At 43.1% G+C, this 11,165-nt stretch overlaps 1 protein-coding gene across 1 annotated transcript; it reads left to right on the forward strand.

Annotated features, from left to right (window-relative positions):
* The first annotated feature begins 1,268 nt into the window (after positions 1 to 1,268).
* Positions 1,269 to 6,451, forward strand: zgc:114130 (uncharacterized protein LOC570332 homolog). Its single transcript, XM_056441793.1, has 2 exons — positions 1,269 to 1,519; positions 2,882 to 6,451. Exons 1-2 carry the CDS (start codon positions 1,466 to 1,468, stop codon positions 4,070 to 4,072), a joined length of 1,245 nt encoding a protein of 414 aa, XP_056297768.1. The 5' UTR covers positions 1,269 to 1,465; the 3' UTR covers positions 4,073 to 6,451.
* Positions 6,452 to 11,165: the final 4,714 nt, after the last annotated feature.

Consider the following 11,165-nt stretch of genomic DNA (forward strand, 5'->3'; position numbering starts at 1 on the left):
TGGAGCTTTTATATCAAACCCCTTTTATCTGGAAGCACAGTTCATTCCCCCTGGAGTAGCAACATGCTACTGGACCGGCTCATTCCTCTTTACAATCCCAGAGGTGTGACAACTTCACTCCTGCAGACCTGTGTATGAATGTGTGTGTTCTTGAATGTCTGTCTTTGTGAGGACCAATGGCATTCCGGAAAGTAGGAGAATGGGGCCTTTTTCACAATATCTCCAGGCTATATATAGGGTTGTAAATATTTAAAGGAAATAAAATTGTACTCATGAAATGTGTTGGTCCTTGCAAAGAGAGAGGAACATACCTATGTGTTTTTATCGTTTTATATAGTTCTTAATTGATATGTTGTCTAAATGTTATTTGTTGTTGTTGTCGCTGTTTTGCACTGTATTACTATTATTATTACGACTACAATACACTTTATGTTAGACAATAGATCTTCTGTATGTTTGCACAAATGGAAGAAGTGACAATAAAGCTGACTTTTGACTGTGTGTGCGTTTGCGTTCTTGAATTTCTATCTTTGTGAGGACCAATGCCGTACCGGAAAGTATGAGAATGGGGCCCGACCACAATATCTCCAGGCTATATATAGGTTGCAATTTGTTAAAGGTTTTAATTCTGGGGGTGAATAAAATGTTACTTATGACAATTTTGTGTCCTTTAAAAAAATATTTTTTTAGAGTTTTTATTGATATATTGTCTAAATGTTCTTTGTTGTTGTTGTTAGCTGTTTTGCACTTTATTTCTAATGTTAGTATTACTACAATACACTTTATGTTGGACAAGAGATCTTCTGTGTTTGCACGAATGAAATAAGCTGACTTTTGTGTGCGTGTGTGTGTCTCTGTGTGTGTGTGTGTGTGTGTGTGTGTGTGTGTGTGTGTGTGTGTGTGTGTGTGTGTGTGTGTGTGAGAGAGAAGGACTGCCAGATATGCTCATGGCTCCACTCCGTGGTGGAATTTTTCACACGTCTACCTTTACCTTTGAAATCAAAGCCTTCCCTCATGTGTTCATGACTTCTGAACCCCCATCCATTTGTGTTATAACTTTTCTTTAAAACAATATGTCTGAAATGACTTTAAAAAAAACAATATGTCTCAAAAAAGAATCACTTAAATATACGTAAAATAAAAATATCTTTATTTTGAAGAAATTCAAAATAAGTGGGACCAGTGTGTACGTGCGTGCGTGTGTGTGTGCGTGTGTGTGGTGGAGACAACTGTCGCGTGGGAGTGGCTACCAGCAATGTTAGGTTTTAAACCCACACGTGGTCCGGGTCTTGGGTCTTGTTTAGCACCGCGCACACACACACGACTTGTTTCCCTCGGACCGACTCGTGCCCGCGAGCTGCCCGCGTCTCTCACTGCGGGGGCAGATCGGAACGGAACGGAACTTTTTTTTATTTATTTATTTTAAAGACTAACTTAACTTAACTACTCCAGAAAAAAATCCAAAATGCCGTCTTTCCCCCGCAACCAGTTTGCTGACCTGGAAGAGATGATGTGCAAGGTAAAGAAAAAAAGTTGTCGCGGAGCACAAACAAAACAACAACAAAAAAAGAAAAGTTTGCAAGCTAGGTCATGGGGTGTTAACGTTAGCTTCAACCGGCTACATCCGGCTAACTTCACGCGCCCGTTAGCTCTACTTGTTTTTTTTTTTTTTAAACCGTCGTCGCTGTTTGCCCGTTGTACCGTTTTACCAGCCGTTTTACTGTGAACCGGAGAGCTCTCTACGGCTTTATTGTGATGTAAAAAGTTTAACTAACTACCCCCCCCCTCCGGGGAGCTAACGTGTCACGTCGCCTGGCTTTAGGTTGTTGTTGAGATGCGTCGTAACGAGGGGGGGGGCTACTATCTCACGTTAAGCTAATGTTTGTGATTTTTTAAACAAAGATGTAGAAGCTACTCGTGAGATCACGTGACCTGGTTATAAGCTGACGTTAGTTGTTTTTAAACCACCGTAGAGCCAGTACGGTCCACGGTTAACGGGCCGAAGCGGCAACTTGTTGCTCGAAACGACAACCGAGAAGTTTAAAGTTGTCAATCTGCGTCGATAACGCGGATAGTTGCCTGAGTACCCGGATGTTCGTAAGTTAATACGATGTTTTCGGAACCAGCGCACGAGGAGATTTACTGTAACTTTCCTCCACGCGCTCCTAGCTGGTGATATCCTGCTCGCGCTCGTTGTCATCACAGTAGAAGATGTATTTTTTTATTTTTACGATGCCATGTTTGGTCACGTTAATGTGCATGAATAGAGGAAAAGAAGAGTTTTTGTACTGTGCAAGTTAGTTTAAAGGGACTTGCTGCTATTGGAATTGTTATTTAATTAGTTACTTTGGGCCTAACCACAAATAGGTGTCCGATAATCTGCCTTTTTGCATGCATGCTTTCATTTTCTGTTCTTTAGCTTCATTAATATAACACCTTAAAGGGACTTCCAAGTCAAGATGGAGTGATTATAATACAATCTAAAAAGAGGGCGAGTCAGATTGGAAGTATTGATAACTGAAGTACCGTGAAGCTCACTTTTTTTGTCTTACTGTATTGCAAAGCAATAAAACACAAAGCTGCAGGGGATGTCAGAATATACACACAAGTAAATACTTTTTAGAAGTTTTGTTCATGTTTTATTAAATATATTTACCCATCATCCATGATTTTATTCTGCCAGATACACACAAAAAAGTGGACCAGGAGAGAAGTTAATGCATCTGTAAACATTTAAAAATATATATATATATATTCATCATGTAACTTTTCGTGGTGTTTAGAAAACAAAAAATGGGCTTTAAAAAAACAACTAATTACTTCATATAAAGTGTAAAACACATCTGCTCATGTTTTTTTTTCTTTTTCTTTCTTTCGACAGCAGTTGCTGAATCTCGACTTGAGGGAGCAGACGCGCTCGCCGGCGTCGCTCGGCGACGCCGCGAGGACGCCGGGCCGCGTCGGGCAGCCTCGCGGCACCGCGTCCTTCTCCCTCTCGTCGCTCTCCTGCCTCCCCGCCGACCCGTCGGACGCCGTCTTCCTGACCGCCGACCAGTGGGGGCGGCGGCCGGAGAGCCCTCTGCCCGCCCGGCTCATCGGCTCCTCCGAGTGGGGCAAGTCCGGCTTCCTCGCCCAGCGCTCCGTCAGCATGGTGGAGACCGGCAGCGCCGCCGCCGCCGGCCTCGCCTGGCCCGACGCGACGCACTCCCGCAGCGACGCGGGCTCCTCCCCCTCGCCCGGCTCCTCCTCCTCCTCCTCCTCGTCCCGCTACAAGACGGAGCTGTGCCGCTCGTTCACCGAGAGCGGCCTGTGCAAGTACGGCGGCAAGTGCCAGTTCGCCCACGGGCTGGACGAGCTGCGGGATCTCAACCGGCACCCCAAGTACAAGACGGAGCCGTGCCGCACGTTCCACACCGTGGGCTTCTGCCCCTACGGCATCCGCTGCCACTTCGTCCACAACAACGAGGAAGAGGAGATGAAGCTGGCCCTCTCTCGCTCCTCCTCGTCCTCGGGCGTCCCGCCGCCGTCTTCTTTCCGCTCGCCCCGGCCGCCTCTCGTCCGGCAGAGCTTCAGCTTCGCCGGGTTTCCCTCGGCCCCGCTGCAGCTCCCCGTTCCCTTCGCCCGCGCTCCGTCGGCCTCTCCTCCTCCTCCTCCTCCCTCCTGCGCCGACATCACCGACCTCCTCTCTCACGCCTTCCTGGAGATGGACTCCGCCTTCGAGGCCTCCCCCGCCCACCTGTACCCGCCCCCCGCCGCCGCCGCCGCCACAACGGACCCCCCGGGGTCTCCGTTCCTGCCCTCGCCGGACTCCGGCTGCTCCCCGAGCGGTCTGTCTCCGGCCACCTCCCCTCCCCCGAGGCTGAGCCCCGGCGCCGCCGGGCTGTTCCCGGGCCCGCTGGGCGCCCGCTCCCCGTCCTACGCCTCCCTGTCGGACCAGGACCAGGACGGCGGCGGCGGCGGCAGCTCCTCCAGCTCGCTCAGCGGCTCCGAGTCCAACGACGTCAGCGGCCGGCGCCTCGCCGTGTTCAGCCAGCTCTCCGTTCCCGAGGACGCCGCCGGGCTCTGCCTCTAGGCCGCGGCGGCGCAGACGCATTGTTTTATATTTTTATATATTTACACATTGGGACACAAACATGCAGACACTGCGATATTCAACATAATATATATATATATTGTACACGTGTATATCCAGAGTCAAGAATACACGACGCTCTCACACGAGAACCCTGTGAATGCAGACGTGCTCTCTCTCTCTCTCTCTCTCTCTCTCTCTGTCTCTCTCTCTGTGTGTCTCTATGTCTCTCTCTCACTGCACTGACACCTCAGACGTTTTTTTGCTCCTGTGGCTTCAAAGGAAGAAAAAAAACAAAGACTTGCCAACTAAATCAGAAAAGCGCCGAGAGATTTGCTTCATTTGATTTCTGTAGTTTAAAGTCGCCGTCTCTGTCTCTCTCTTTCTCTCTCTCTCTATCTCTATCTCTCTCTTTCTCTCGCTCGCTCATGCGTTAAGGGAAGCGGCGGGCGAAGAACCTGAAATGTGTGTTTTTTGCCACAAACTGTATTAAATCAAGACGAGAAGTTTAAAAAGTGCCGCGGGGCGTTTTGACGCTTAACCAAAATCGTAATATTTAAGATGGCGGCAAAAAAGCAAAAGTATTGTAATCACAGTGATCGGCCTCGTCGCCGCCCGGGTCCAGCCACGCCGTCTCGAGGACCTTTTTTTTTTTTTATATACCAACTTTACAAAAATGTGACCAAGCCAAAGACGTCGTGATTATGGTCGCCTCGACCTCGCCGCGTCGTCGGACGTGTTTTTTCTCCTCGTGAATCCGGTCTCGAGGTTCACGTTCCGATCGCCTCGGGGGAAAAAACCTTTGAATGTTCCGGTTTTTTTTAAACAATTGAAAGTGCCTGTTGCGTTATTCCACCAGGTCGTGGTTCGTTTGGGGGGGGGTGGGTTCTCTTTATTTAGTCAAATAAGCTAAGAGTTCAAGTCTCGTTGTCGTTGAGACGGACTACAAGTGTTCTTTTGTTGCTCGTGCGTTATCGATAAACTGCCACCAGTAGAATGACCTGATGTAACCTGGGGGGGGGGGGGGGGGGTGCTTTTCTCACTTTGGCGTAAAAAGGACATTTTTAAACGCGTGACTCCGTCGCGTCCCGTTTTTACCTTCTCGGCATTTTTCCCCCTAAAATACTCGGCGGTGCTAAAAAAAAGAAAAAGTATTTTTAGATTATCTTAAACACGACTTTCCCTGGAGTGCCCCCCCCCCTCCCTCCTTCTGTGTCCAAAGGCAGCACTGGTGTTAAATATTGTTGATTTTTTTTTTTTTTTGTGCACCCAATATTTTCATCTCTCCGTCGACAGATTAATTCTTCCGTTTATGGCTTTTGTTCAGAATGTGGAGCGTTGCCGGCCACGTGTGTGTGTGTGTGTGAGAGCCGTGGTGCCTTACTGAGCTCTTCCGTAGGGTTATTATGGTATGTCCGCTTACTGTTCTAGAACTGTTCCCCGTGTGTTTATGCCGTTCGAGGAGCAGACGGCGTGCTGTTGCTGGTCTATTTAAAAATGTTTAAAAAATCGCCTTTTTCCATCGACGCGTTTCGAGGCCTGTTTAGTGTTTAAAGGCGATTTATCTTTCGTAAATTAATTTCTTTAATTTATTTTAACATATTTATAGAGGACTTTGAGTTGGTGATGCTTGTATCAAGTTTAATATATTTGGTTTCTCTTTTCTTGTCTTTTTTTTTTTTTTTTGCTATTTTGTACTGGAAATAAAGTTTTTTTTGGAATTTTTTTTTAAACTAACGTTTTGTTTGTTTTCCTTTTTTAAAAAAATTGTGTTTCCTGTTCATTAAGTTACGTACGTGTCGCACGTCCGCTCGTAACCCTCCGTGCTGATGATGCAACAATGCATATGTTCCGAGACACGTATGTTTCCTTCGACTTTCTGCCTCGATGTGCTGGCGTGGGCAACAGTGTGCACACGCTAGTGAACAAGGAAGGAAGGAAGCAGGAAACCAGTGAACTGTCGATTGTGATTTTCATTGTAGATCACATGACATGCAGTGAAGGGCCACTGGGGGAAATGCATAAACACACAATGTCTAAAGTAAAAATGACTGGTAAGTTATTTGTGTTTTTATGGACACAATTATTTTTGGATGTAGAATTTTTGATTCATTTAATTTAATTATTTTACTTTGTCTGAAAGCTTCCACCACCAAAATCACACCGTACTGGGAAGACATTATTAAATAAAAGTTGCTTTATGATTATGAGAAATACAATATACTCACTCAAATTGTATTTTCAGACTACAGATTATTACTCGGTTACCTCAGCGTGTTTAAACAAAGACTAGAAACTTCTATATTCATCCACAACATATTACACCATACACACACACAAGTTTATGCGACGGGTCCTCGGGGTCCCGGAGGAAATTGCGTGAACCGGAAATTAATTCCAGGTATTCTGATGCTGATGCAAATTTAATGCTCAATATTTCTAATTGCACTGAATAAAAGAGGTAAAAAAAAGTGTGTGTGTGTGTGTGTGTGTGTGTGTGTGTGTGTGTGTGTGTGTGTGTGTGTGTGTGTGTGTGTGTGTGTGTGTGTGTGTGTGTGTGTGTGTGTGTGTGTGTGTGTGTGTGTGTGTGTGTGTGTGTGTGTGAAAATTCCATGTGGAGATAAGAAGTCCTTTGTTTCGGGTTTAATCTGACCAATCCTGGGCTCCCACCCATGTCCCTTCTCCCTCACTGCCTCCTCTGAATCCATCCTTCCCTCCTTCACTTTGTTCCTCTCCTTTTCTATCAATTACATCCTCTCAACACTTTGCTGCTCTCTGCGTACTATACTCTAATCTTCCGTTGCTACGGCAACAACAGAAGTGTATACGATTATAAACCACGGCACTGAATTAGTCCTTATACAATCCAACTATATAAATGATGCAACAGGAAAACGGTCCAGGCACGTAAAACCAAGTTGTGGTCTAGATTACATGAATTACATGAAGTTTGTGAGTGTTTACATCAAGCCAATAAGGTATTGCATCATCACTTGCTAAATGTATCATGGTGGTAATATTTAAATTGTTCCACAATGTGCATTTATATATATTATAATATATAAATATATTATTTATATATATTATGTAATATATTATATTTATATATTTATAAAACAATATCTATTATAATATATATTATTTAATTTATATATATTATGTCATATTATATTTATATATTATATATATATTTATAAAACAATATATATTATATTTTTTATAAATATATTATTTATATAATTTAAACAACATATATATATTAATTATAGATTTTACAATATATATATATTTATTAAATAATATATATATGCATGGTTCACCCATGGTTCAAATCTCTTACACACAAGAGCTGTCACTGTTAGCATGAGATGGGCTGGCTGTCTTGGAGTGATTAGTGGCTGTGAATGGGGTTAAAGGCATGTGTGTGTGTGTGTGTGTGTGTGTGTGTGTGTGTGTGTGTGTGTGTGTGTGTGTGTGTGTGTGTGCTGGATTGTGTCTGATACACATTCTCCCACACTCTGGCCCTGTGGGACACAGGCAGGCAGATGGCTGCATTCAGGTCCACCACAGGTCAACACATGGCCCCCAGAGACACAGTTTGTGTGTGTGTGTGTGTGTGACTCAGAATATACTCCCTCTTAGGCTGTGAAGGAAGTTGAATGAGCAGACATTGGGATCATAGTGGAGGCCGATACATGAAATAAGACGTGTGAGACCAAGTGATGGGACAGGTTGAGAGGGTGAAGACATCCCGGAGATCAAAACACACAGAAAGATGAAATGAAGAAGAAAGATGTGAAAGAACCGGTCGGTACTGGTCATACGTCAAAGCTTTAGTCATGAAGTAAAAGCTTGAGTCATGAAGTCAAAGCTTTAGTCATGAAGTCAAAGCTTGAGTCATGAAGTAAAAGCTTGAGTCATGAAGTAAAAGCTTTAGTCATAAAGTAAAAGCTTGAGTCATGAAGTAAAAGCTTGAGTCATGAAGTAAAAGCTTGAGTCATGAAGTAAAAGCTTTAGTCATAAAGTAAAAGCTTGAGTCATGAAGTAAAAGCTTTAGTCATAAAGTAAAAGCTTGAGTCATGAAGTAAAAGCTTGAGTCATGAAGTAAAAGCTTGAGTCATGAAGTAAAAGCTTTAGTCATGACGTAAAAGCTTTAGTCATGAAGTAAAAGCTTGAGTCATGAAGTAAAAGCTTGAGTCATGAAGTAAAAGCTTGAGTCATGAAGTAAAAGCTTTAGTCATGAAGTAAAAGCTTGAGTCATGAAGTAAAAGCTTGAGTCATGAAGTAAAAGCTTTAGTCATGAAGTCAAAGCTTTAGTCATGAAGTAATAGCTTTAGTCATGAAGTCAAAGCTTTAGTCATGAAGTAATAGCTTTAGTCATGAAGTAATAGCTTTAGTCATGACATAAAAGCTTTAGTCATGAAGTCAAAGCTTTAGTCATGAAGTAAAAGCTTTAGTCATGAAGTCAAAGCTTTAGTCATGAAGTAAAAGCTTGAGTCATGAAGTAAAAGCTTGAGTCATGAAGTCAAAGCTTTAGTCATGAAGTAAAAGCTTGAGTCATGAAGTAAAAGCTTGAGTCATGAAGTCAAAGCTTTAGTCATGAAGTAAAAGCTTTAGTCATGAAGTCAAAGCTTTAGTCATGAAGTAAAAGCTTTAGTCATGAAGTAAAAGCTTGAGTCATGAAGTAAAAGCTTGAGTCATGAAGTCAAAGCTTTAGTCATGAAGTAAAAGCTTTAGTCATGAAGTAAAAGCTTTAGTCATGAAGTAAAAGCTTTAGTCATGAAGTAAAAGCTTTAGTCATGAAGTAAAAGCTTTAGTCATGAAGTCAAAGCTTTAGTCATGAAGTAAAAGCTTTAGTCATGAAGTAAAAGCTTTAGTCATGAAGTAAAAGCTTTAGTCATGAAGTAAAAGCTTTAGTCATGAAACACTACAAAATATCCTTTCTAGTGCTCCCCAGCACATGAGAAGCTAGTTAGCAGTTAGCTACGCGCCTATTGTTAACTCATCAGCTAACTACTAATGTTAATTATCACATAATAACTTTAGTAGTTAGCTGACTACTAATGTTATGTAATAATTAACATTAGTGGTTAGCTGATGAGTAAACAGTAGGCGCGTAGCTAACTGCTAACTAGCACATCAGAAGCTAGCTTGCTGATAGTAACACCCCTACTGTTTACTCATCAGCTAACTACTATTGTTAATTAATTATGACAAAATTAACATGAGTAGTAGGCTGACTACTCATGTTAATTATGTAATAATTAACAGTAGTTAGCTGATGAGTAAACAGTAGGCGCGTAGCCAACTGCTAACTAGCACATCAGAAGCTAGCGCGCAGTTAGCTAAGCGCCTACTGTTTACTCACCATTTAACCACTGATGTTAATTATTACATATTAACCTTAGTACTTAGCTAACTACTAATTAATATGTAATAATTAACATTATTAGTTAACTCTTTACCCATCAGCTAACTGCTAATGTTATTGATGACATCATTACAACCATCCAGCTCCAGCAGACGGTCAACAGCGTCTTTCTGTTGGCAGCCAAATAGAATAAAAGTACCAACACCTCTTTGTGCTCTATGCAGACGTGCAGCTGCATTTATGGATCAATTATAGATCAATTAACTACTTAATTACCTTCGCATTGAAAATGACCATTTTGATCGCCATTTATTTATTTGTATGCGTGTTACTCGCATAACTCAAAAAGCATTAAACCGAATCGCATGAAATTTGGTGGGATGATTGGTTATTATCCGGGGACCATTTGATTAGATTTTGGGATCGATTGGGTCAAAGGTCAAGGTCATGAAAAGGTCAACATCTTCTTTTTACCATAGCGCAGTCAATTTCTAACCAATTGGCATGCAACTAATGCCAAAATGTTCATAATTCAATGCCCAATCTTGTGCTATGCGAAGGTATGCGCTCTACCGAGTGCCCGTTCTAGTTGATATTGTTTCTGACCCCAATGCTGGTATCGGCTCGACCACACTGTTCAACAATGACCGTAAACACCATTTGTTGATTTCAGCGTCTCTGCCTACAAACTGAAGTGTCATCGATTTGAGATAATGAATGTGTTTACTTGCTCCCCCGCTCCCCCCAACTCCTCCTTTCTTTCTTCTAGCCCCTGAACACACCACTCCTCCTTCTCCTCCCACCCCTTCATCCACTGTTGCGTAACTCTCACTCCTCAGTACCTCCAGTTTCCCTCCCTGTAAACTTTGTTCACATGTAAACAGGTACATGAATCTCTCTCTCTCTCTCTCCGCCCCCTTTCTCTTTTTCCTGCAGACTCCCGTTGAGGCACTTCATTCTCTCCATCCCCCCCCCCCTGGTTTTTTCTCTTTAATCCCACTTGTCTCCCCCTTCTCTCCAGACAAGGATTTGGGCAAAGTGTTAACGGATCTAACGCACGGTTAAAAAGGAGCGGGCCGTCGTCAGCTGCTCCTGCACATTCGTGTCCTTCTTTCACATCACAGGAAATTCCCCAAAACACGGATCAGCTGGTCTGGAGTGGCAGTCGACTTCGAAGCCGGGTCTCATTTCACTTGTCTTGCTCTCTGATGCTCATTCAAGAACTCTTGTCTGGAGAGGCGGCACTAAGTCAGGGCACAGCCCTACGTTTGAGACAAAAGGAGTTCAGAATAAAGGGAATGGAGGTTGTGGCCCTTCCATGACGTGAGAGTTCTTTAAAGTTGAGGATCCAAAACACTCCATTCCACACTCAGAGTTCTCTTCTGAGACTTTAAAATGTTCCCCGGGAGCCACCGTAGTCATTTAAACAACCGTTTTAACATCTTTAGGATGCAGTCCAACTCCTCCACTTCCTCTCTTTCACTCATTCCAACCATCTCCACGCTTCACGGTGGGGTCAGTGAGTCCCACGGAGGCTCATTAAAAGGATAAAGTTACATGTAAAGTTCCTTTGTTGTGTAAAACTATCCCACTGATGGCATCAGGGTACCGGAACACAGTTATTAAAGCAGAGTGAGCAACGTAATATGAAGTCCATGAGGTGCTACACCAAAATATATCTATAAAAATCCAATTAATTAAGTGTAAAATATTATAATAAAT

This window comes from Pseudoliparis swirei, chromosome 20 (genome assembly GCF_029220125.1).
Source record: "Pseudoliparis swirei isolate HS2019 ecotype Mariana Trench chromosome 20, NWPU_hadal_v1, whole genome shotgun sequence".
NCBI lineage: Eukaryota > Metazoa > Chordata > Actinopteri > Perciformes > Liparidae > Pseudoliparis > Pseudoliparis swirei.